The 26,220-nt window shown below is 44.6% G+C and overlaps 1 protein-coding gene across 1 annotated transcript in view; it reads left to right on the top strand.

Moving 5' to 3' along the window:
- The window catches only part of LOC109878668 (SH3 and multiple ankyrin repeat domains protein 1), a 52,772-nt gene that overhangs the window by 15,009 nt on the left and 11,543 nt on the right, over window positions 1-26,220 (top strand). Inside the window, exon 2 of the mRNA XM_031834778.1 lies at window positions 14,787-15,329. Coding sequence (XP_031690638.1) covers window positions 14,838-15,329 — 492 coding nt within the window. The 5' untranslated portion in view covers window positions 14,787-14,837. The remainder of the gene's footprint in view (window positions 1-14,786; window positions 15,330-26,220) is intronic.

Raw genomic sequence — 26,220 nt, 5'->3', positions numbered from 1 at the left:
TATTTATAGAAACAGTGGAGGGGCTGTGCTGTGGCAGTATTTATATTAACAGTGGAGGGGCTGTGCTGTGGCAGTATTTATAGTAACAGTTGAGGGGCTGTGCTGTGGCAGTATTTATATTAACAGTGGAGAGCCTGTGCTGTGGAAGTATTTATTTGGCAGTATTTATAGTAACATTGGAGGGGCTGTGCTGTGGCCGTATTTATTTGGCAGTATTTATCGTAACAGTGGATGGGCTGTGCTGTGGCAGTACTTATAGGTAGTATTTATAGTAACAGTGGAGTGGCTGGGGCAGTATTTATTTGGCAGTATTCATAGTAACAGTGGAGGGGCTGTGCTGTTGCAGTATTTATAGTAACAGTGGAGGGGGTTGTGCTGTGGCAGTATTTACAGTAACAGTGGAGGGGGCTGTGCTGTGGCAGTATTTATAAGTAGTATTCATTGTAACAGTGGTGGGGCTGTGCTGTGGCAGTATTCATAGTAACCGTGGAGGGTGTGTGCTGTGGCAGTATTTATAATAACCGTGGTGGGGCTGTGCTGTGGCAGTATTTATAGTAATATTGCAGGGGGCTGTGCTGTGGCAAGTATTTATAGGTAGTATTTATAGTAACAGTGGTGGGGCTGTGCTGTGGCAGTATTTATAGTAACAGCGGTATGACAGTGCTGTGGCAGTATTTATAGTAACAGTGGAGGGGCTGTGCTGTGGCAGTATTTATTGTAGCAGTGGTGGGGCTGTGTTGTATAAGTATTTATAGAAACATTGGAGGGGGCTGTGCTGTGGCAGTATTTTATAGTAACAGTGGAGGGGCTGTGCTGTGGCAGTATTTATTTGGCAGTATTTATTGTAACAGTGGAGGGGCTGTGTTGTGGCAGTATTTATAGTAACAGTGGAGGGGCTGTGCTGTGGCAGTATTTATAGTAACAGTGGAGGGCCTGTGCTGTGGAAGTATTTATAGTAACAGTGGAGGGCCTGTGCTGTGGAAGTATTTATTTGGCAGTATTTATAGTAACAGTGGAGGGCCTGTGCTGTGGAAGTATTTATAGTAACAGTGGAGGGCCTGTGCTGTGGAAGTATTTATTTGGCAGTATTATAGTAACAGTGGAGGGCCTGTGCTGTGGAAGTATTTATAGTAACAGTGGAGGGCCTGTGCTGTGGAAGTATTTATTTGGCAGTATTATAGTAACAGTGGAGGGGCTGTGCTGTGGCCGTATTTATTTGGCATTATTTATCGTAACAGTGCAGGGGCTGTGCTGTGGCAGTATTTATAGTAACAGTGGATGGGCTGTGCTGTGGCAGTACTTATAGGTAGTATTTATAGTAACAGTGGAGTGGCTGGGGCAGTATTTATTTGGCAGTATTTATAGTAACAGTGGAGGGGCTGTGCTGTGGCAGTATTTATTTGGCAGTATTTATTGTAACAGTGGAGGGGCCTGTGCTGTGGAAGTATTTATTTGGCAGTATTTATAGTAACAGTGGAGGGCCTATGCTGTGGAAGTATTTATTTGGCAGTATTTATAGTAACAGTGGAGGGCCAGTGCTGTGGAAGTATTTATTTGGCAGTATTTATAGTAACAGTGGAGGGCCTGTGCTGTGGAAGTATTATAGTAACAGTGGAGGGCCTGTGCTGTGGAAGTATTTATTGGCAGTATTTATAGTAACAGTGGAGGGGCTGTGCTGTGGAAGTATTTATAGTAACAGTGGAGTGGCTGGGGCAGTATTTATTTGGCAGTATTTATAGTAACAGTGGAGGGCCTGTGCTGTGGAAGTATTTATTTGGCAGTATTTATAGTAACAGTGGAGGGCCTATGCTGTGGAAGTATTTATAGTAACAGTGGAGGGCCTGTGCTGTGGAAGTATTTATTTGGCAGTATTTATAGTAACAGTGGAGGGGCTGTGCTGTGGCCGTATTTATTTGGCATTATTTATCGTAACAGTGCAGGGGCTGTGCTGTGGCAGTATTTATAGTAACAGTGGATGGGCTGTGCTGTGGCAGTACTTATAGGTAGTATTTATAGTAACAGTGGAGTGGCTGGGGCAGTATTTATTTGGCAGTATTTATAGTAACAGTGGAGGGGGTTGTGCTGTGGCAGTATTTACAGTAACAGTTTAGGGGGCTGTGCTGTGGCAGTATTTATAGTAACAGTGAAGGGGGCTGTGCTGTGGCAGTATTTATAGGTAGTATTCATTGTAACAGTGGTGGGGCTGTGCTGTGGCAGTATTTATAGTAACCGTGGAGGGTGTGTGCTGTGGCAGTATTTATAGTAACAGTGGTGGGGCTGTGCTGTGGCAGTATTTATAGTAACATTGCAGGGGGCTGTGCTGTGGCAGTATTTATAGGTAGTATTTATAGTAACAGTGGTGGGGCTGTGCTGTGGCAGTATTTATAGTAACAGCGGTATGACAGTGCTGTGGCAGTATTTATAGTAACAGTGGAGGGGCTGTGCTGTGGCAGTATTTATTGTAGCAGTGGTGGGGCTGTGTTGTATAAGTATTTATATTATCAGTAGAGGGGCTGTGCTGTGGCAGTATTTATAGAATCATTGGAGGGGGCTGTGCTGTGGCAGTATTTATAGTAACAGTGGAGGGGCTGTGCTGTGGCAGTATTTATTTGGCAGTATTTATTGTAACAGTGGAGGGGCAGTGTTGTGGCAGTATTTATAGTAACAGTGGAGGGGCTGTGCTGTGGCAGTATTTATAGTAACAGTGGAGGGCCTGTGCTGTGGAAGTATTTATAGTAACAGTGGAGGGCCTGTGCTGTGGAAGTATTTATTTGGCAGTATTTATAGTAACAGTGGAGGGGCTGTGCTGTTGCAGTATTTATAGTAACAGTGGAGGGGGTTGTGCTGTGGCAGTATTTATAGGTAGTATTCATTGTAACAGTGGTGGGGCTGTGCTGTGGCAGTATTCATAGTAACCGTGGAGGGTGTGTGCTGTGGCAGTATTATATAGTAACAGTGGTGGGGCTGTGCTGTGGCAGTATTTATAGTAACATTGCAGGGGGCTGTGCTGTGGCAGTATTTATAGGTAGTATTTATAGTAACAGTGGTGGGGCTGTGCTGTGGCAGTATTTATAGTAACAGCGGTATGACAGTGCTGTGGCAGTATTTATAGTAACAGTGGAGGGGCTGTGCTGTGGCAGTATTTATTGTAGCAGTGGTGGGGCTGTGTTGTATAAGTATTTATATTATCAGTAGAGGGGCTGTGCTGTGGCAGTATTTATAGTAACAGTGGAGGGGCTGTGCTGTGGCAGTATTTATTTGGCAGTATTTATTGTAACAGTAGAGGGGCTGTGTTGTGGCAGTATTTATAGTAACAGTGGAGGGGCTGTGCTGTGGCAGTATTTATAGTAACAGTGGAGGGCCTGTGCTGTGGAAGTATTTATAGTAACAGTGGAGGGCCTGTGCTGTGGAAGTATTTATTTGGCAGTATTTATAGTAACAGTGGAGGGGCTGTGCTGTGGCCGTATTTATTTGGCATTATTTATCGTAACAGTGCAGGGGCTGTGCTGTGGCAGTATTTATAGTAACAGTGGATGGGCTGTGCTGTGGCAGTACTTATAGTAACAGTGGAGGGGCTGTTCTCTGGCAGTATTTTTGTAACAGTGGAGGGGGCTATGCTGTGGCAGTATTTATAGTTAGTATTTATAGTAACAGTGGAGGGGCTGTGCTGTGGCAGTACTTATTGGCAGTATTTATAGTAACAGTGAAGGGGCTGTGCTATGGCAGTATTTATAGTAACAGTAGCGAGGCTGTGCTGTGGCAGTATTTATAGGCAGTATTTATAGTAACATTGGAGGGGGCAGTGCTGTGGCAGTATTTATAGTAACAGTGGCGGGGCTGTGTTGTGGCAGTATTTATAGGTTCAGTGGAGGGGCTGTGCTGTGGCAGTACTTATAGGTAGTATTTATAGTAACAGTGAAGGGGCTGTGGCAGTATTTATAGTAACAGTGGAGGGGCTGTGCTGTGGCAGTATTTATTTGGTCGTATTTATTGTAACAGTGGAGGGGCTGTGTTGTGGCAGTATTTATAGTAACAGTGGAGGGGCTGTGCTGTGGCAGTATTTATAGTAACAGTGGAGGGGCTGGGGCAGTATTTATTTGGCAGTATTTATAGTAACAGTGGAGGGGGTTGTGCTGTGGCAGTATTTACAGTAACAGTTTAGGGGGCTGTGCTGTGGCAGTATTTATAGTAACAGTGAAGGGGGCTGTGCTGTGGCAGTATTTATAGGTAGTATTCATTGTAACAGTGGTGGGGCTGTGCTGTGGCAGTATTTATAGTAACCGTGGAGGGTGTGTGCTGTGGCAGTATTTATAGTAACAGTGGTGGGGCTGTGCTGTGGCAGTATTTATAGTAACATTGCAGGGGGCTGTGCTGTGGCAGTATTTATAGGTAGTATTTATAGTAACAGTGGTGGGGCTGTGCTGTGGCAGTATTTATAGTAACAGCGGTATGACAGTGCTGTGGCAGTATTTATAGTAACAGTGGAGGGGCTGTGCTGTGGCAGTATTTATTGTAGCAGTGGTGGGGCTGTGTTGTATAAGTATTTATATTATCAGTAGAGGGGCTGTGCTGTGGCAGTATTTATAGTAACAGTGGAGGGGCTGTGCTGTGGCAGTATTTATTTGGCAGTATTTATTGTAACAGTAGAGGGGCTGTGTTGTGGCAGTATTTATAGTAACAGTGGAGGGGCTGTGCTGTGGCAGTATTTATAGTAACAGTGGAGGGCCTGTGCTGTGGAAGTATTTATAGTAACAGTGGAGGGCCTGCGCTGTGGAAGTATTTATTTGGCAGTATTTATAGTAACAGTGGAGGGGCTGTGCTGTGGCCGTATTTATTTGGCATTATTTATCGTAACAGTGCAGGGGCTGTGCTGTGGCAGTATTTATAGTAACAGTGGATGGGCTGTGCTGTGGCAGTACTTATAGTAACAGTGGAGGGGCTGTTCTCTGGCAGTATTTTTGTAACAGTGGAGGGGGCTATGCTGTGGCAGTATTTATAGTTAGTATTTATAGTAACAGTGCAGGGGCTGTGCTGTGGCAGTACTTATTGGCAGTATTTATAGTAACAGTGAAGGGGCTGTGCTATGGCAGTATTTATAGTAACAGTGAAGGGGCTGTGCTGTGGCAGTATTTATAGGCAGTATTTATAGTAACAGTGGAGGGGTTTTTCTCTGGCAGTATTTATAGTAACAGTGGCGGGGCTGTGCTGTGGCAGTATTTATAGTAACAGTGGTGGGACTGTGCTGTGGCAGTATTTATAGTAACAGTGGAGGGGCTGTGTTGTGGCAGTATTTATAGTAACAGTGGAGGGGCTGTGCTGTGGAAGTATTTATAGTAACAGTGGCGGGGCTGTGCTGTGGCAGTATTTATTGTAACAGTGGAGGGGCTGTGTTCTGGCAGTATGTATAGTAACAGAGGAGTGGATGTGCTGTAGCAGTATTTATAGTAACAGTGGAGGGGCTGTTCTCTGGCAGTATTTATTGTAACAGTGGAGGGGGCTATGCTGTGGCAGTATTTATAGTTAGTATTTATAGTAAGAGTGGAGGGGCTGTGCTGTGGCAGTATTTATAGTAAAAGTGGATGGGCTGTGCTGTGGCAGTATTTATAGTAACAGTGGAGTGGATGTGCTGTAGCAGTATTTATAGTAACAGTGGAGGGGCTGTTCTCTGGCAGTATTTATTGTAACAGTGGAGGGGGCTATGCTGTGGCAGTATTTATAGTTAGTATTTATAGTAACAGTGGAGGGGCTGTGCTGTGGCAGTACTTATTGGTAGTATTTATAGTAACAGTGAAGGGGCTGTGCTGTGGCAGTATTTATAGGCAGTATTTATAGTAACATTGGATGGGGCTGTGCAGTGGCAGTATTTATAGGTAGTATTTATAGTAACAGTGGAGTGGCTTTGCTGTGGCAGTATGTATTTGGCAGTAATTATAGTAACAGTGGAGGGGCTGTGCTGTGGCAGTATTTATAGTAACAGTGGAGGGAGCTGTGGCAGGATTTATAGTAACAGGGTGTAGGGGCTGGGCTGTAGCAGTATTTATTTGGTAGTTTTTATAGTAACAATGGAGGGGCTGTGCTGTGGCAGTATTTATAGTAACATTGGAGGGGGCTGTGGCAGTTTTTGTAGTAACAGTGCAGGTTTTTTTCTCTGGCAGTATTTGTAGTAACAGTGGAGGGGCTGTGCTGTGACAGTAATTGTAGTAAGATTGGAGGGGGCTGTGACAGTATTTATAGTAACAGTGGAGGGCTTTTTCTCTGGCAGTATTTATAGTAACAGTGGCGGGTCTGTGCTGTGGCAGTATTTATAGTAACAGTGGTGGGGCTGTGTTGGGCTATGCTGTGGCAGTATTTATAGGTAGTATTTATAGTAACAGTGGAGGGGCTGTGCTGTGGCAGTACTTATAGGTAGTATTTATAGTAACAGTGGAGGGGCTGTGGCAGTATTTATAGTAACAGTGGAGGGGCTGTGCTGTGGCAGTATTTATAGGTAGTATTTATAGTAACATTGGAGGGGCTGTGGCAGTTTTTGTAGTAACAGTGCAGGTTTTTTTCTCTGGCAGTATTTGTAGTAACAGTGGAGGGGCTGTGCTGTGACAGTAATTGTAGTAAGATTGGAGGGGGCTGTGACAGTATTTATAGTAACAGTGGAGGGCTTTTTCTCTGGCAGTATTTATAGTAACAGTGGCGGGTCTGTGCTGTGGCAGTATTTATAGTAACAGTGGTGGGGCTGTGTTGGGCTATGCTGTGGCAGTATTTATAGGTAGTATTTATAGTAACAGTGGAGGGGCTGTGCTGTGGCAGTACTTATAGGTAGTATTTATAGTAACAGTGGAGGGGCTGTGGCAGTATTTATAGTAACAGTGGAGGGGCTGTGCTGTGGCAGTATTTCTAGGTAGTATTTATAGTAACATTGGAGGGGCTGTGGCAGTATTTATGGTAACAGTGGAGGGGTTTTTCTCTGGCAGTATTTGTAGTAACAGTGGAGGGGCTGTGCTGTGGGAGTATTTATAGTAAGAGTGGATGGGGCTGTGCTGTGGCAGTATTTATAGTAACAGTGGAGGGGGCTGTGCTGTGGCAGTATTTATAGTAACAGTGGAGGGGGCTGTGCTGTGGCAGTATTTACAGTAACAGTGGAGGGGGCTGTGCTGTGGCAGTATTTATAGTAACAGTGGAGGGGGCTGTGCTGTGGCAATATTTATAGGTATTATTTATAGTAACAGTGGTGGGGCTGTGCTGTGGCAGTATTTATAGTAACAGTGGTGTGGCAGTCCTGTGACAGTATTTATAGTAACAGTGGAGGGGTTTTTCTCTGGCAGTATTTGTAGTAACAGTGGAGGGGCTTTGATGTGGCAGTATTTATAGTAACTTTGGAGGGGGGCTGTGCTGTGGCAGTATTTATAGTTAGTATTTATAGTAACATTGTAGGCGCTGTGCTGTGGCAGTTTTTATAGGTAGTATTTATAGTAACAGTGGAGGGGCTGTTCTGTGGCAGTATTTATTTGGAAGGAATTATGGTAACAGTGGAGGGGCTGTGCTGTGGCAGTATTTATAGGACAACAGAGATAGAGAGAGAGTGTGAGAGAGAGAGTGAGAGAGAGAGAGTGTGTAGGAGAGAGTGAGAGAGAGAGAGTGTGAGAGAGAGAGATAGAGAGACAGAGAGAGTGAGAGAGAGAGAGACAGAGAGAGAGAGAGAGTATGAGAGAGACAGAGAGAGTGTGAGAGAGAGAGAGAGAGAAAGACAGAGAGAGAGACAGAGAGAGTGTGAGAGAGACAGAGAGAGAGAGAGAGAGAGAGAGTGAGAGAGAGAGAGAGAGAGAGAGAGAGAGAGTGAGAGAGAGAGAGAGAGAGAGAGAGAGAGAGAGTGAGAGAGAGAGAGACAGAGAGAGAGACAGAGAGAGAGAGAGAGAGAGAGAGAGAGAGAGAGCAAAACAGAGGTGAGTAAAGCAAAGGAACGCTACAAGTAATTGAATGTGAATCCATATTGATTGGCCTACATAGAATATGTTAGGACACTATACATGATGCTGTCTCTCCCTACATGTGGGAGTTTATGGAGTCAGATCTAATCAGCGTCGTTCAGTCATTCAGCTCTCTGTCTTCCCTCATCAATTTTCTGTCACTAGTCACCTCTAACCTATCTAAGGAGATATCCTGACGGGAGTCATTCACGAGAGCAAAGGTATAGGAGTCGTATGGGATTCGACCAGTCTCAACACAGACCTTTAAGGACCAGGATGTTAACATGTCAGAAGATGTATAAGTGATAAATACCTAAGATATTAGGAAAATCATTACTGAATTGTATTTGTTCTAGTCTCAGACAAAATGATACTGCATACCAGTTGAGGATGTCTTTATTCATTCAAAAGCAGACACCAACTAAATGCAGACGCAGACTTTTTTTAAATCTGGTCTTTTCTTATCTGTTCAAAAGCCTCCCAACGGCTCTATACCACCAGTGAAAACACCTGATTCAGCCACTAGTACCGTAGGGAGCTGTCAAACCCACCACAAATAACTGTCAAATAACCCCATCCTACTCAATGACAGCTCTGTCCAGCCTACTGTGCCCCAGTGGCACCCTACTCCATATATAGTACACTACTTTTAACCAGGACCCATAGGGCTCTGGTCGACAGTAGTGCACTAGGAAGGAAACAGGGTGAAATTTGCAACGCACCCCAGCTCTCTGCTCTGCTCTTCAACCCGTCTTTTACTGTCTGTCCATTTGTGTCTCTGACTATGAGTCTGTTGTGTAATCCCTGGTCCCTAGTTACAGGTGTTTCATTACAGCCAGCACATAACACCAGGCTGGTTAGACTGTCTGAAACCTGCCTGCTCATCACACACACAGCTCTGGTCCAGTCCCAGTGGGATGACATCACAACGTGTAGTTAGCTGATGGAGCTGTTCATGGACTTCAAAAGCCATCATGCTGACAAAGATAAGAGGCAGTCACATGTTCTGCCAGCCTAGTGTCAGTTTCAGATCTGTTGCCAACTCCTCTTACTAACGTGTACTGTACTGCATGACAACAATAGTTGGAGCAGTTGGCTATGGCATGTGTAGCATTAGGACCAGCCCAGGCTAGTGTGTTTTGGAGTCCAGGCTCAGAAACCCTCAATTGTGTTATTGTGAGGGGCAGAGCTGGGGGTGTTATGTGGTCTCCTGTTCCCTGCGTAAAGGCCCGGAGCAGAGCAGCATCTCCCTTTAATATTTTACATCCCTCGTCTGCTCCTCAGTCCCCTACAGCTACACCCACTACCCTTTATTAATTCATCAGCCCCTCCACTACACTGACACATAATGGTCCCCACTAGAGCTGCCTGCCAGGGAGGGAGGGAGGGAGGCAGGGGGTGATCAGGCAGGGACGCAGGCGAGTGGTCAGGCAGGCAGGAGAACTTGCCTCTGTGTGTGATGTCATCACTCTGCTTCCTGACCAACAGGCAGGCGAGGGGGAGCTGCAGCTGGTATTAGTCAGCTCCTGGAATAGGCAGCAGAGAGAGAGAGCTGCCTGGCTGCCTGCCTGTGAATGAGGTCATCACTCTGAGCCTGTTCACACTGTTTCCTGTGACATCTTTAGATTGAATGTGGGGGTAACAGGCAGAATGTACAGTAGTACTGTAGTAGTCCATCTGACTAACTAAATGAACTAGGAGGTCAGTTTTGAGCCTCAGGAGGTACAGATTGTGGTTTCCTCTCTCTCTTCATCCACCCATCAGTTGTGTACTGTAGGGGTGTTCACTATTGTTTTATGGATTTCCCAAAGCGCTGAATTGCTGAATCCTTTCATTGTGTTCTGCTACTGTTGCCTGACAGAGATATTATGCTTGGAGGGAGAGATGTCATTTAGGAATATTCACCTTCCCTCCTTCTAACATAACTGTGTGGGAGGGAGTGTTTGGTCATTGTTTTTTTGATCACTGTCTGTAGGGATATTGTGTGATTGCTGTCTGTAGGGAGAGTGTGTGATTGCAGTCTGTAGGGATATTGTGTGATCGCTGTCTGTAGGGAGAGTGTGTGATCACTGTCTGTAGGGAGAGTGTGTGATCACTGTCTGTAGGGAGAGTGTGTGATTGCTGTCTGTAGGGATATTGTGTGATCGCTGTCTGTAGGGAGAGTGTGTGATCACTGTCTGTAGGGAGAGTGTGTGATCACTGTCTGTAGGGAGAGTGTGTGATTGCTGTCTGTAGGGATATTGTGTGATCGCTGTCTGTAGGGAGAGTGTGTGATCACTGTCTGTAGGGAGAGTGTGTGATCACTGTCTGTAGGGAGAGTGTGTGATTGCTGTCTGTAGGGAGAGTGTGTGATTGCTGTCTGTAGGGAGAGTGTGTGATCGCTGTCTGTAGGGAGAGTGTGTGATTGCTGTCTGTAGGGAGAGTGTGTGATTGCTGTCTGTAGGGAGAGTGTGTGATTGCTGTCTGTACTGTAGGGAGAGTGTGTGATTGCTGTCTGTAGGGAGAGTGTGTGATTGCTGTCTGTAGGGAGAGTGTGTGATTGCTGTCTGTAGGGAGAGTGTGTGATTGCTGTCTGTAGGGAGAGTGTGTGATTGCTGTCTGTAGGGAGAGTGTGTGATCGCTGTCTGTAGGGAGAGTGTGTGATTGCTGTCTGTAGGGAGAGTGTGTGATTGCTGTCTGTAGGGAGAGTGTGCGACCTAACCAACATAATAAAGAAAACAAAGATAACTAAGGTCAGGGTGGGACAGAGAGTGTGTGATCGCTGTCTGTAGGGAGCGTGTGTGATCACTGTCTGTAGGGAAAAGAACAGCATTACCTAACCTCAGTCTCCTGTGGGCGGAGCCTCCTGGGTGACAGTTTGATGACATGTAGCAGAAGGCCGGAGGTCAGAACTGACAGAGAAGGATTATATTAGCTCCCAATTAGCCCTTACCCATGCTGGAACTGTATCAGAAAGGTCAAAGTTTACACATATGGTTGGCTGTGTGTGTGTGTGTGTGTGTGTGTGTGTGTGTGTGTGTGTGTGTGTGTGTGTGTGTGTGTGTGTGTGTGTGTGTGTGTGTGTGTGTGTGTGTATGTGTGTGTGTGTGTGTGTGTGTGTGTGTGTGTGTGTGTGTGTGTGTGTGTGTGTGTGTGTGTGTTAGAGAGGGAGGGGCTAGAGAGGGAGGGAGAGAAATGGTCCGCTCTAGTTTAGTGGCCTGAAAGTGGGGCGATCTGTTCCTTGGAAGTTTCCCAGTGAAGTTTCCTGGGGACCGAGACACTGAAAATATCTATCTATATACACTCTTTGTCCTACATACAGTAAAAGAGAGGCTGAAAGAGAGAGAGAGAGAGAGAGATGTGTAGCAATAGAGATTGTTGGGGAGGGTAAATGACATCACAGACAATGATGGTGGGACATTACAGACCAGATGACATGGCTTTGGATCCACATTGGCTGTGGATGTAAAGAACTTTGACCACTTGTAAGCACTATATCAATCTAATCTGTTAATGGAAGTGTGACCCATGTTATGATCCTGGCTCACAGAACAACTGTGAACCGTTGGTGGACCACTAAGGACCACACAGAATCTGACTGATCTCACTGACAATACCTCTCAGCAGGAGATGGACTGTGGGTGAGGATAGAGAGGGTCAATCAACCCCACTGATCAGCAGGAAGTCCAGTCAGTCTGACTCTGTCTCCCTGGAGTACTGCCAAAGGCACGACGTGACCCTTAACTAAATTGCAGCTTTCCAAGGAGAGTGCTGAAGGAGAAGTCTTTGTTGAGAGGAGATACGCAGTGGGAGAGATCTCTGTCGCTTATAGGAAATATCTTTTATTTACCTTTTATTTTCCCTCTCACCCCAGTCCACCTCCTGCGGTCTCTTCTCCTCCTGCTCCCTGTTCTGCCTTCTTCACGCTCCTTTCCACTTCAACAGTCTGTCTCAGCTTCCTTTCTCAGTATTTTTCTCTCAGCCCTCTCTCCTCCCCAATATCTCCCTGTTCCTCTCTGTCTCTCCCATCCTCTCAGCCCTCTCTCCTCCCCAATATCTCCCTGTTCCTCTCTGTCTCTCCCATCCTCTCAGCCCTCTCTCCTCCCCAATATCTCCCTGTTCCTCTCTGTCTCTCCCATCCTCTCAGCCCTCTCTCCTCCCCAATATCTCCCTGTTCCTCTCTGTCTCTCCCATCCTCTCAGCCCTCTCTCCTCCCCAATATCTCCCTGTTCCTCTCTGTCTCTCCCATCCTCTCAGCCCTCTCTCCTCCCCAATATCTCCCTGTTCCTCTCAGTCTCTCCCATCCTCTCAGCCCTCTCTCCTCCCCAATATCTCCCTGTTCCTCTCTGTCTCTCCCATCCTCTCAGCCCTCTCTCCTCCCCAATATCTCCCTGTTCCTCTCTGTCTCTCCCATCCTCTCAGCCCTCTCTCCTCCCCAATATCTCCCTGTTCCTCTCAGTCTCTCACATCCTCTCTGTCCTCCCTCCTCTGCCTTGTTCCCCTCTCCGTCTCTCTAATCAGATCTGTTGTGTTCCTTTCCTCTCTGTATCTGACTTTCTACTATGATCTCTCTCTCCTGGCTCACAGTCCTTGTCTCCTTGTTCCAATCCTCAGCTCTCTATTGAAACTAATCCTCAGTATTTCTCTACCCCCAACCCTGGAGCTTCTCTCTCTCTCTTTCCCCCCCCCTCTCTCTCTCTCTATCTCTTTAACCATTCAAACTCCCCCCGTTCCATAGTGTCCTATTGCCTCCTCCCTATCTGCTCCCTTCTTCTATCTTCTCCTCCCTATCTCTGATTGCTCAGCACTATGCAAAATATATTTTTGGATCATATTTTATATTTTCTACCTTACCCAGTTAGTCAGCTTTCCGGCAGGATCCCGAACTAGATGCCATCTCTGTGTCCTTCCACCAACCCCCCCAATATCTCTCTCTCTCTCTCTCTCTTTCTTTCTCTCTCTTGTCTATCTCCTGTCTCTCTCTCTCTCTCTCTCTCTCTCTCTCTCTCTCTCTCTCTCTCTCTCTCTCTCTCTCTTCTTTCTTTCTCTCTCTCTGTCTCTCTGTCTCCTCTCTCTCTTTTTTCTCTCTCCTCTCTCTCTTTTCTCTCTCTCTTTCTCTCTCTGTCTCTCTCTGTCTCTCTCTCTCCATCTCTCTCTCTCTCTGTCTCTCTCTCTCAGTCTCTCTCTCTCTCTCTCTCTCTCTCTCTCTCTCCGTCTCTCTCTCTCTCTCTCTCTCTCTCTCTCGTTCTTTCTGTCTCTGTCTAAAACCTGCTCTCTTCCTCTCTCTCTCCGTGTCTCTATACCCCCTTCTCCTTGTCTTCCGCCCTCATTTTTGCTCTCTCTCTCTCTCTGAGTCTCTCTGTCGTCTCTGCTACCTGACAGTGTTACTGTATGGTGGTGTCCAGGTGTGCTGTGACACTACTGTGTCATGTGTACTTCCATGTACTCCATGGCTTTGTTTTGGCACAATGTGTCACCATCTCTCATACTAAAATCTTCCTTCTCTCCCACCCTGTGGTTTCTCATTTTCTCATATTGTCTTCTCCTCTCCTCTCATTCTCCCTGACGACAGCTAGTGGTATTTGCTGTCACTCACTGTCCTCTGAGAACAGCCCTGGGAGCTGTTGTCAAATACAGCTTTTCTCACAGTGGCCCCTCTCTTCCCTGTGTCTTTCAACCATCTTACACACACACACACACACACACACACACACACACACACACACAACACACACACACACACACACACACACACACACACACACACACACACACGCACACACACACACACACACACACACACTCCATGTTCAATTTACAGTTCATTACTCTCCTATGCTTGGGTGCATTCAAAGTTAAATAGCTCGAACACAATGAGCGATAGGATATCGGATGTTTTCAAAATTAACGTTTAAATGAGCACCCAGAGATAAAACATCACAATTTAGGTAGTTTTATTGGCAGTGCTATCTCTCTTTTTGTCTTTGTTTCTGGGTATTCATTGTTGATATAGTTTTGTTGTATTGTAACTGATGTGGGTGTGTGCTGTGTGGTAGATGTCAGGAGGGCAGGGTCAGTTTCAGAATTTGGGTTCGTCCTCTTCAGCTGGTGTGAATTGTGTTGTGTGGCCACTTGAACATGCTGTTTTAGCTGTGGGGAGCTGTCCTGTATGGAGTGGTGCTGAAACTCACAGAGCGCAATGCTGCCTAGTATCCACTAGGGACTGACCTGAACACTCTCCAGCTTGTAGTGCACTGTCTGCAGTCCGTGGTACATCACAGACGCTCTGAAATTGTTCTCTCCACTCTGAGAGGTGAGGTTGAAGACTGTTTCATGCTACTGTGAAGTGTTATAGTCTAGTCTAGTCAAATGTGTGAGTGTGTAGAGGTAGTCTACAGTGTGTATTGTATTGTTTGCAGTAGTAGTGTAATGTTTGTAGTTTCAGTGCTGCTCTTAACAGTATAACAGTCATTGTGGACTTAGTCTATAGATGTAGTATTTATCAAGGCACTGGCTACCAGGGCAGTATTATGTATGTCTACTATATATAGAGCAGAGGTGGATCTATTGCATAGATATTTATATGGGAGGTGTTGAAGAATAAATTGTGATGAAATGGCAGCGCATGGTGACAGTGAAAAGGCAGAATGAAAGGAGTCAGTCTGTTCCCATAGTGACCAGAGTCAGGACATGAAACAGTGTAGGAACCCCGACAGACACGGGGGGCTGCTGGTTGAGTTTTTTAGGATTGTCCCTGGAACTCTCTCTCTCTCTCTTTCTGTCTCTCTCTTTCTCTCTCTCTCTCTCTTGACCTTTCATGGTTCTCCTCTTCTCCTTTCTCCTCCTCAGTGAGTCTCGGGGAATGATGCCGCTGCCGTTTGTGCCACCCTCCCTGTCGCCATGACGATGCCGCTCAGCCCCCTCTCCAGTGACGAGGAGCAGCAAAGGATGCTGGGAAACAATAGACATCTATATCCTGGGGCAGAGGAAGAGGAGGAGGAGGAAGATGAAGAAGAGGAGGGTGTGGAAGATGACCGTGATGAGGAGGGAGAAGATGGGGAGAATGGAGAGCTGGAGGGAGAAGAGGAGGAAGAGGAAGTGGAGGAAGTCAGGCGAGGAGGAGGCATGTCGCGAGGAGGCAGGGATGAGGGGCACAGGCAATTAGGCAAAATGGCTGGACGACCCGCAGGAGACAGACAGATACGACCCGGCAACATCGGGCACACAGTAAACCCTTATTCGTCCAACCATGGACCCACCCATCAACAGCCAGCCAATCAGCAGCAGCAGCAGAAGAGGCTGAGAGAGCATAGCTCCAGCAGGGCGCCGTCAGAGGACGCCCACATCGCCATGATGGTGTTCCGCATCGGCATCCCCGACATCAAACAGACGGTCAGTGACATCACACCTATTGTACCACCCCTACAGATGTAGGATCTTCATTTGAGCCAGTTTGCTACAGCATGAAAATAAACCTGCAGCAACAGGAAATGTGAATTATTATGTGGATCATAATTAATGGACATTTTTGGAAGGGTTGATACATTTTTCTTAAGGGAAAATCAAGTCTGAAATGTCAAAGTGGAAATTACAAACTTTAGAAGCCTTGTTAAAACTCAAATACACCATAAGTTTGCATTTTCTGCCTCGCAGGAAATTTCTCAGCAACAAAAGAGTGATCAAATTAAGATCCTACATTCGTATAGCAACCACTGGCATCAATAAACACAAACATTATGACCACTGACAGTCAGTACCACACCCTATAACCAACCTTCAGGACCACCCCCATTCACACTTCCATCAAACAGACAGTCACTACTTCTTCCCCATACAACCACTGACGCCCAGTTCAACTGTTGGTGAGTATGCTGGGGTTTACATCTTGAACTCTTCACAGCAGTTGCTTGACTTCTGACCTGTTCTTGTGTCTCTCGGTGTTTGGGTACGTACATATTTTGTATTTTTTTTCTCAATGTCTCGACAATTCGAATCTGCAAAGCTAGGCAGACATTCTCCCAGAGTACTTCTTCAGATCCATTAGGACATAAGGGCAAAGTGTTTCACACACACACACGTGCACACACACACAGTGCCTCAGCAGCAGAAACACACGGTTTGATCCTGTCAGCACAGTGACTGAACTGAGAGAGAGTTTCAAGGTGACCTAGCTGTTTTACAGAATAGAAATACAGAGACAGAGTGAGAGAAAAAGAGACCAAGAGAGAGACAGAGAGACAGACAGAGACAAATAGATAGAGAGAGACAGACAGAGACAAATAGATAGAGAGAGACAGAGAGACAGACAGAGAGACAGACAGAGACAAATAGATAGAGAGAGACAGACAGAGACAAATAGATAGAGAGAGACAGAGAGAGACAGACAGAGAGACAGACAGAGACAAATAGATAGAGAGAGACAGAGAGACAGACAGAGAGACAGACAGAGACAAATAGATAGAGAGAGACAGAGAGACAGACAGAGAGACAGACAGAGACAAATAGATAGAGAGAGACAGACAGAGACAAATAGATAGAGAGAGACAGAGAGACAGACAGAGAGACAGACAGAGACAAATAGATAGAGAGAGACAGAGAGACAGACAGAGACAAATAGATAGAGAGAGACAGACAGAGACAAATAGATAGAGAGAGACAGACAGAGACAAATAGATAGAGAGAGACAGACAGAGACAAATAGATAGAGAGAGACAGAGAGACAGACAGAGACAAATAGATAGAGAGAGACAGACAGAGACAAATAGATAGAGAGAGACAGAGAGACAGACAGAGACAAATAGATAGAGAGAGACAGAGAGACAGACAGAGACAAATAGATAGAGAGAGACAGAGAGACAGACAGAGACAAATAGATAGAGAGAGACAGACAGAGACAAATAGATAGAGAGAGACAGAGAGACAGACAGAGACAAATAGATAGAGAGAGAGACAGACAGAGACAAATAGATAGAGAGAGACAGAGAGACAGACAGAGACAGACAGAGAGACAGCTGTCACCAACAAAGGAGGGCCAACAGCAGCACCTAGATATTCTGCACAGATTCTGCCAGACCTGGGCCCTGACAGTAAATCTCAGTAAGACCAAAATAATGGTGTTCCAAAAAAGGTCCAGTCGCCAGGACCACAAATACAAATTCCATCTAGACACCATTGCCCTTGAACACAGAGACAGAGAGAGTTTGCTGCACTGAAAGTAAAGGGGCTGAATAATCTTGCACGCCCAATTTTTCAGTTTTTGATTTGAAATATCCAATAAATGTCGTTCCACTTCATGATTGTGTCCCACTTGTTGTTGATTCTTCACAAAAAAATACAGTTTTATATCTTTATGTTTGAAGCCTGAAATGTGGCAAAAGGTCACAAAGTTCAAGGGGGCCGAATACTTTCGCAAGGCACTGTACAGACAGAGAGAGAGAGACAAAGACAAACAGATAGAGAGAGACAGAGAGACAGACAGAGAGACAGAGAGAGAGAGATACAGACAGAGAGACAGAGAGAGAGACAGAGAGACAGACAAAGACAAACAGATAGAGAGAGACAGAGAGACAGACAGAGAGACAGACAGACAAATAGATAGAGAGAGACAGAGAGACAGAGAGAGAGACAAAGACAAACAGATAGAGACAGACAGAGAGACAGACAAAGACAAACAGATAGAGAGAGACAGAGAGACAGACAGAGAGACAGACAGACAAATAGATAGAGACAGACAGACAGACAGACAGAGAGACAGAGAGACAGACAAAGACAAACAGATAGAGAGAGACAGAGAGACAGACAGACAGAGAGACAGAGAGACAGAGATGCAGACAGAGAGACAGAGAGAGAGAGAGACAGAGAGACAGACAGAGAGAGAGACAGAGAGACAGACAAAGACAAACAGACAGAGAGACAGACAGAGAGACAGAGAGACAGACAGACAAATAGATAGAGAGAGACAGAGAGACAGAGAGAGAGACAAAGACAAACAGATAGAGACAGACAGAGAGACAGACAAAGACAAACAGATAGAGAGAGACAGAGAGACAGACAGAGAGACAGACAGACAAATAGATAGAGAGAGACAGACAGACAAATAGATAGAGAGAGACAGAGAGACAGAGAGAGAGACAAAGACAAATAGATAGAGAGAGACAGAGAGACAGACGGAGAGACAGAGAGAGAGACAAAGACAAACAGATAGAGAGAGACAGAGAGACAGACAGAGAGACAGAGATACCGACAGAGACAAATAGATAGAGAGAGACAGAGAGACAGACAGAGAGACAGAGATACCGACAGAGACAAACAGATAGAGAGAGACAGAGAGACAGAGATACCGACAGAGACAAATAGATAGAGAGAGACAGAGAGACAGACAGAGAGACAGAGACAAATAGATAGAGAGAGACAGAGAGACAGATAGAGAGACAGAGACAAATAGATAGAGAGAGACAGACAGACAGAGAGTCAGAGAGTGTCAGAGACAAATAGATAGAGAGAGACAGAGACAGACAGAGAGTGAGTGAGAGACAGACAGAGACAAATAAATAGAGACAGACAGAGACAGACAGAGACAGACAGAGAGACAGCTGTCACCAACAAAGGAGGGCCAACAGCAGCACCTAGATATTCTGCACAGATTCTGCCAGACCTGGGCCCTGACAGTAAATCTCAGTAAGACCAAAATAATGGTGTTCCAAAAAAAGGTCCAGTCGCCAGGACCACAAATACAAATTCCATCTAGACACCATTGCCCTTGAACACACAAAAAACGATACATACCTTGGCCTAAACATCAGGCCACAGGTAACTTCCACAAAGCTGTGAACGATCTGAGAGACAAGGCAATAAGGGCATTCTATGCCACCAAAAGGAACATAAAATTCAACATACCAATTCGGATCTGCAAAAAATACTAGAATCAGTCATAGATCCCATTGCCCTTATGGTTGGGAGGTCTGGGGTCCGCTCACCAACCAAGATTTCACAAAATGGGACAAACACCAAATTGAGACTCTGCATGCAGAATTCTGCAAAAATATCCTCCGTGTACAATGTAGAACACCAAATAATGCATGCAGAGCAGAATTAGGCCGATACCCACTAATTATCAAAATCCAGAAAAGAGCCATTAAATTCTACAACCACCTAAAAGGAAGCGATTCCCAAACCTTCCATAACAAAGCCATCACCTACAGAGAGATGAACCTGAAGAAGAGTCCCCTAAGCAAGCTGGTCCTGGGGCTCTGTTCACAAACACAAACACACCCCACAGAGCCCCAGGACAGCAGCACAATTAGACCCAATCAAATAATGAGAAAACTAAAAGACAATTACTTGACACATTGGAAAGAATTAACAAAAAAACAGAGCAAACTAGAATGCTATTTGGCCCTAAACAGAGAGTACACAGCGGCAGAATACCTGACCACTGTGACTGACCCGAACTTAAGGAAAGCTTTGACTATGTACCGACTCAGTGAGCATAGCCTTGCTATTGAGAAAGGCCGCCGTAGGCAGACATGGCTCTCAAGAGAAGACAGGCTATGTGCACACTGCCCACAAAATGAGGTGGAAACTGAGCTGCACTTCCTAACCTCCTGCCAAATGTATGACCATATTAGAGACACATATTTCCCTCAGATTACACAGATCCACAACGAATTCGAAAACAAACCCAATTTTGATAAACTCCCATATCTATTGGATGAAATACCACAGTGTGCCATCACAGCAGCAAGATTTGTGACCTGTTGCCACAAGAAAAGGGCAACCAGTGAAGAACACACACCATTGTAAATACAACCCATATTTATGCTTATTTATTTTATCTTGTGTCCTTTACCATTTGTACATTGTTAAAACACTGTATATATACGTAATATGACATTTGTAATGTCTTTATTGTTTTGAAACTTCTGTATGTGTAATGTTTACTGTTAATTTGTATTGTTTATTTCACTTTGTATGTTGTCTACCTCACTTGCTTTGGCAATGTTAACACATGTTTCCCATGCCAATAAAGCCCTTGAATTGAATTGAATTGAATTGAGAGAGAGACAGAGATACAGACAGAGAGAGACAGAGAGAGACAGAGACAGTCAGAGAGACAGTCAGAGAGACAGTCAGAGAGACAGACAGAGAGAGACAGAGACAGACAGAGAGAGAGACAGAGAGACAGAGAGAGAGAGAGAGACAGACAGGCAGACAGACAGACAGACAGACAGACAGACAGACAGACAGACAGACAGACAGACAGACAGACAGACAGACAGACAGACAGACAGACAGACAGACAGACAGACAGACAGACAGACAGACAGACAGACAGACAGACAGACAGACAGACAGAGAGAAGAACACCCTCTGGCTTACTATCACTAATAAGGAGGTTTAAAATTGTGTAATAAAGCCAAACTCAATATGAGAAAAGCTATTTTTGGTTGGTGAGACTAATGTAGCCCACCGCTAGAACCCTGGTCTTGAACCATGATACCCTCATATCCCCCACAGAGCAGAGCATGGTGGAATAGACAAGTCTTAGGTGAGACCAATCCACAGTCAGGTTTTCTTCAGAATGTGATAGCTAGTATGGGACATGTCAATCTCCCCACCTAGACAAACAGAAACCAGTGATATGTCAATCTCTCCCCACCTAGACAAACAGAAACCAGTGACATGTCAATCTCTCCCACCTAGACAAACAGAAACCAGTGACATGTCAATCTCTCCCACCTAGACAAACAGAAACCAGTGACATGTCAATCTCCCCCCACCTAGCCAAACAGAAACCAGTGACATGTCAATCTCCCCCCACCTAGACAAACAGAAACCAGTGACATGTCAATCTCCCCCACCTAGACAAACAGAAACTCTCTCTCTCTCTCTCTCTCTCTCTCTCTCTCTCTCTCTCTCTCTCTGTCTGTCTCTCTCTCTCTCTCTCTCTCTCTCTGTCTCTCTCTCTCTGTCTCTCTCTCACTCTCTCTCTCTCTCTCAATTCAATTCAATTCAAGGGCTTTATTGGCATGGGAAACATGTGTTGACATTGCCAAAGCAAGTGAGGTAGATAATATATAAAGTGAATATATAAAGTGAAATAAACAATACAAATTAACAGTAACATTACACATACAGAAGTTTCAAAACAATAAAGACATTACAAATGTCATATTATATATATCTTCTCTCTTCTCTCTCTCTCTCTCTCTCTCTCTCTCTCTCTCTCTCTCTATCTGTCTGTCTCTCCTCCAGATGAGAATGAGGACCTAATGGATCATGAATCATTTGATTGTGCCGTAAATTGAATTACTAAGAGCAGAGAGATTGGGGACTGTGGTGTGTGTGTGTGTGAGAGAGAGAGAAGAGAGAGAAGTGTAGAGTGTGGTGAGATACATGCTACAACTTTACAAACAAAGGAACTCCAAAGGTGAACATTTGTGCATTTTTGACAGTATCCCCTATCCCCCTATGCATCTTGTTTGACATGTGTGTGAGTGTATTACAGTCAGGAAAGTATTCAGACCGCTTGACTTTTTCCACATTTTGTTACGTTACAGCCTTATTCAAAAATGTATTTGCATTTTTTAAATTATTGTTAAATAGTCATCAATCTACACATAATACCTCATAATGACATTTTTGCAAATTTATAAAAAATAAAGCATAAATCCCACATTTACACAAGTATTCAGATTCTTTACTCAGTACTTTGTTGAAGCACCTTTGGCAGCGATTACATCCTCTTGTCTTCTTGGGTATGACACTACAAGCTTGGCACACCTGTATTTGGGGGAGTTTCTCCCATTCTTCTCTGCAGATCCTCTCAAGTTCTTTCAGGTTGGATGGGGAGCTTTACTGCACAGCTATTTTCAGGTCTCTCCAGAGATGTTCGATCGGGTTCAAGTCCGGGCTCTGGCTGGGCCACTCAAGGACGTTCAGAGACCTGTCCCGAAGCCACTCCTGCGTTGTCTTGGCTGTGAGTTGTTGTCCTGTTGGAAAGTGAATCTTTGCCCCGGCCAGAGGTCCTGAGCACTCTGGAGCAGGTTTTCATCAAAAATCTCTCTGTACTTTGCTCCGTTCATCTTTCCCTCGATCCTGACTAGTCTCCCAGTCCCTGATGCTGAAAACATCCCTACAGCATGATGCTGCCACCACCGTGTTTCACCGTAGGGATGTTACCAGGTTTCCTCCAGACGTGACGCTTGGCATTCAGGCCAAAGAGTTCAATCTTGGTTTCATCAGACCAGAGAATCTTGTTTCTCATGGTCTTAGACTCTTTGGGTGCCTTTTGGCAAACTCCAAGCAGGCTGTCATGTGCCTTTTACTGAGGAGTGGCTTCCGTCTGGCCACTCTACCATAAAGGCCTGAATGGTGGAGTGCTGCAGAGATGGTTTTCCTTCTGGAAGGTTCTCCCATCTTCACAGAGGCACTCTGTAGCTCTGTCAGAGTGACCATCGGGTTCTTGGTCACCTCCCTGACCAAGGCCCTTCTCCCCCAATTGCACAGTTTGCCCTGGCGGCCAGCTCTAGGAAGAGTCTTGGTGGTTCCAAACTTCTTCAATTTAAGAATAATGGAGGCCACTGTGTTCTTGAAGACCTTCAATGCTGCACACATTATTTGATACCCTTACCCAGATCTGTGGGCCGGCACAATCCTGTCTCGGAGCTCTACGGACAATTCCTTCGACCTCATGGCTTGGTTTTTGCTCTGACATGCACTGTCAACTGTGGGACCTTATATAGACAGGTGTGTGCATTCCCAAATCATGTCCAATCAATTGAATTGACCACAGGTGGACTCCAATTAAGTTGTAGAAACATCTCAAGGATGATAAATGGGAAAATGTTGAGTCTCATAGCAAAGGGTCTGAATACTTATATAAATAAGGTATTTCTGTTTTGTTTTATTTAATCCATTTTAGAATAAGGCTGTAACATAACAAAATGTGGAAAAAGGGAAGGGGTCTGAATACTTTCTGATTGCACTGTATGTGTCTGTGTGCTGATTTGAACGTGTTATGATGACTATACGAGTGTGTATTACTGTGTAGTACTGTGTATTACTGTGTAGTACTGTGTATTACTGTATTCTGTGGATCTCCTGCTGTTACTTGTTCCCTCGCTCCGCTGTGTGTGCGAACAGTGAGAAGCATGCTGGGGAATTGGTTACCCAAGATCCTTTCTCTGTGTCTTATGGAAGGAACATGTATTTTGACATGATCTAAGATAACCAATACTAAAGTTTGTGCTGATGTTTCTGAGGAGTAGGGCAATATCCTGTCCTCTATTTCTCCTCTCTCCTGACCTCCCTCCATCTCATATCGTCCTTCTCTCCTTTTGTCTTTCACACCGTCCCTTCACCCTCCCTACCTCACTTCTTCCCATCTCTCTTCTCTCTCTCTCTCTCTCTCTCTCTCTCTCTCTCTCTCTCTCTCTCTCTCTCTCTCTCTCTCTCTCTCTCTTCTCTCTTCTCTCTTCTCTCTTCTCTCTCTCTCTCTCTCTCTCTCTCTCTCTCTCTCTTGTCCTCCCTCCTATCTCCTTCTCTCCTGTGCAGCGGGGTAATATGATTCTATAATCCCAATGTATTAGGCCTGATCTACATGTCTACATGTCAGCTAATTCGCCCTCAATAAACTCTAATTGCTGGTTAATTGTATTGTAATGAGATCATGGAGAGACGGGCAGCAGCTCATAAACACAAATGTTATGAATTGAGGATTTTCACAACTGGCTAAGAAGTGCCCACATACCCCCTTATATATATTTACCTACACATACAGTATATAGTACATCTATACACAGTCATCTTACCTGCTGTATAAACATAGTATCATCCCATTGACATACATTTAGAGTAGACCAACAACTGTAAGCCTTGTAAGGGCCTCCTCAGTGCTCAGCCAGAGGTGAAGAGGGGCCCAGATAAGAGAGGCAGAGCCAGATAAGAGGGTGAAGAGAGGAGAGGAGAGGACAGGGGATGGAAGGAGGGAGGGAAACAGGGGGCTGAAAGGAATGTGGAAAGGAGGACTGTGTGACTGTGAGGTAGCTAGAGAGGGGGAACATAGCAAATAGATGGGAAAGAGGTAGTGAGAGAGATAGAGAGAGGCCAAAGGAGAAAGGGAGAGAGAAATTGACTTAAACAGAGTGGGAGAGAGGGGGTGGTTATTTCCCCATAGTTCTCATTAAAGGCTGCTAATCCCCCTGCACTTGAGGGTAGGAGTGAGTGAGTGAGTGAGTGAGTGAGTGAGTGAGTGAGTGAGTGAGTGAGTTGGGGTGAAATCCCACACCTTACAAAATATTTTAAGAAAGTTGAAGCTCATTTACTGCATTTCTGTATGATTTAAAAACTCTAAATTGCAATTTGGAGAACAGCGAAAACCAGCAAAAAGGAACCCGCCATTATCGCCTGAGTTGCTCTAGCTTCATTCACCATCTACAAACATATAGCCTATTAGCAATACAGTTAGCCACATTAACTCATCTACAAACATATAGCCTATTAGCAATACAGTTAGCCGCATTAACTCATCTACAAACATGTAACCTATTAGCAATACAGTTAGCCTCATTAACTCATCTACAAACATATAGCCTATTAGCAATACAGTTAGCCGCATTAACTCATCTACAAACATGTAACCTATTAGCAATACAGTTAGCCACATTAACTCATCTACAAACATGTAACCTATTAGCAATACAGTTAGCCTCATTAACTCATCTACAAACATATAGCCTATTAGCAATACAGTTAGCCGCATTAACTCATCTACAAACATGTAACCTATTAGCAATACAGTTAGCCTCATTAACTCATCTACAAACATATAGCCTATTAGCAATACAGTTAGCCACATTAACTCATCTACAAACATATAGCCTATTAGCAATACAGTTAGCCTCATTAACTCATCTACAAACATATAGCCTATTAGCAATACAGTTAGCCGCATTAACTCATCTACAAACATGTAACCTATTAGCAATACAGTTAGCCTCATTAACTCATCTACAAACATATAGCCTATTAGCAATACAGTTAGCCTCATTAATTCATCTACAAACATATAGCCTATTAGCAATACAGTTAGCCTCATTAATTCATCTACAAACATATAGCCTATTAGCAATACAGTTAGCCTCATTAATTCATCTACAAACATATAGCCTATTAGCAATACAGTTAGCCTCATTAATTCATCTACAAACATATAGCCTATTAGCAATACAGTTAGCCGCATTAACTCATCTACAAACATATAGCCTATTAGCAATACAGTTAGCCGCATTAACTCACATTAATTCAGCACCGGGATTAAAAACACACAGAGGGATCTGTTAGCAGAAAAAGTACTTTATTAGCAAAAGGTGAACAGATTTACAGATTTTTTGTTGTAGTAATTTCCTGCAATTCTACACATTGCCATGACTTATACCATGTTAATATGATATCTGAGTGACGGTAATCAACCATGATTACTTTAGATGGCTGGCTAGACTAAGTAGATTCATTTACCTATCTAAAAAAATAATAATTAACAGATATGGACTAATTGAGTGATTGTGAGTGTGGGACATATAGGAAGGAAAACAACCACGTTTTGAAATGTCACCTTGTGTATTCTACTTTTCTAATTCGGTGTCTTCATATGTAGCTACGGCCCTGACTGCAATATGAGTGTTAAAGAGAGAAGTTACAGTCAATATGGACTGTTGTCACTTATTGGCCTGTAAGCTGCCTCAACCTACAGCTAGTTGTTAGTCTATAATACTGAATCAATAACAGTATGTCAGAACCAGTCAGACTCAGAAGCAGAGATGGTCTTCCTCTCTGTTAGAAGTCTGTAAAGAGTTAGTCTAGAGTGGAGGGCTCATGAGAGAGTTCAATGAGTCATTTCAACCAATCCGTAGGTATATGGACCAATCAGGTTGCTTGTTCAGTGGTCCACCCGTTCCTCCTCGCCCACCTGCTTTGGTGTTGAACAGAAACTCTCCTGTCTTAAACAAATGTGCTAATTCCCCTAAGATTAACTGCAGAATTAAAATGTATATGTAAAATCTTTATGTAAAATCTATGTACAGTGGGGCAAAACAGTATTTAGTCAGCCACCAATTGTGCAAGTTCTCCCACTTAAAAAGATGAGAGAGGCCTGTAATTTTCATCATAATGAAAGTAGTGTGTTACTGATGGTGGGCTTTGTTACTTTGGTCCCAGCTCTCTGCAGGTCATTCACTAGGTCCCCCCGTGTGGTTCTGGGATTTTTACTCACTGTTCTTGTGAT

Source organism: Oncorhynchus kisutch, linkage group LG10 (assembly GCF_002021735.2).
Source record: "Oncorhynchus kisutch isolate 150728-3 linkage group LG10, Okis_V2, whole genome shotgun sequence".
NCBI lineage: Eukaryota > Metazoa > Chordata > Actinopteri > Salmoniformes > Salmonidae > Oncorhynchus > Oncorhynchus kisutch.
This window is presented reverse-complemented; position numbering and strand designations above follow the sequence as displayed.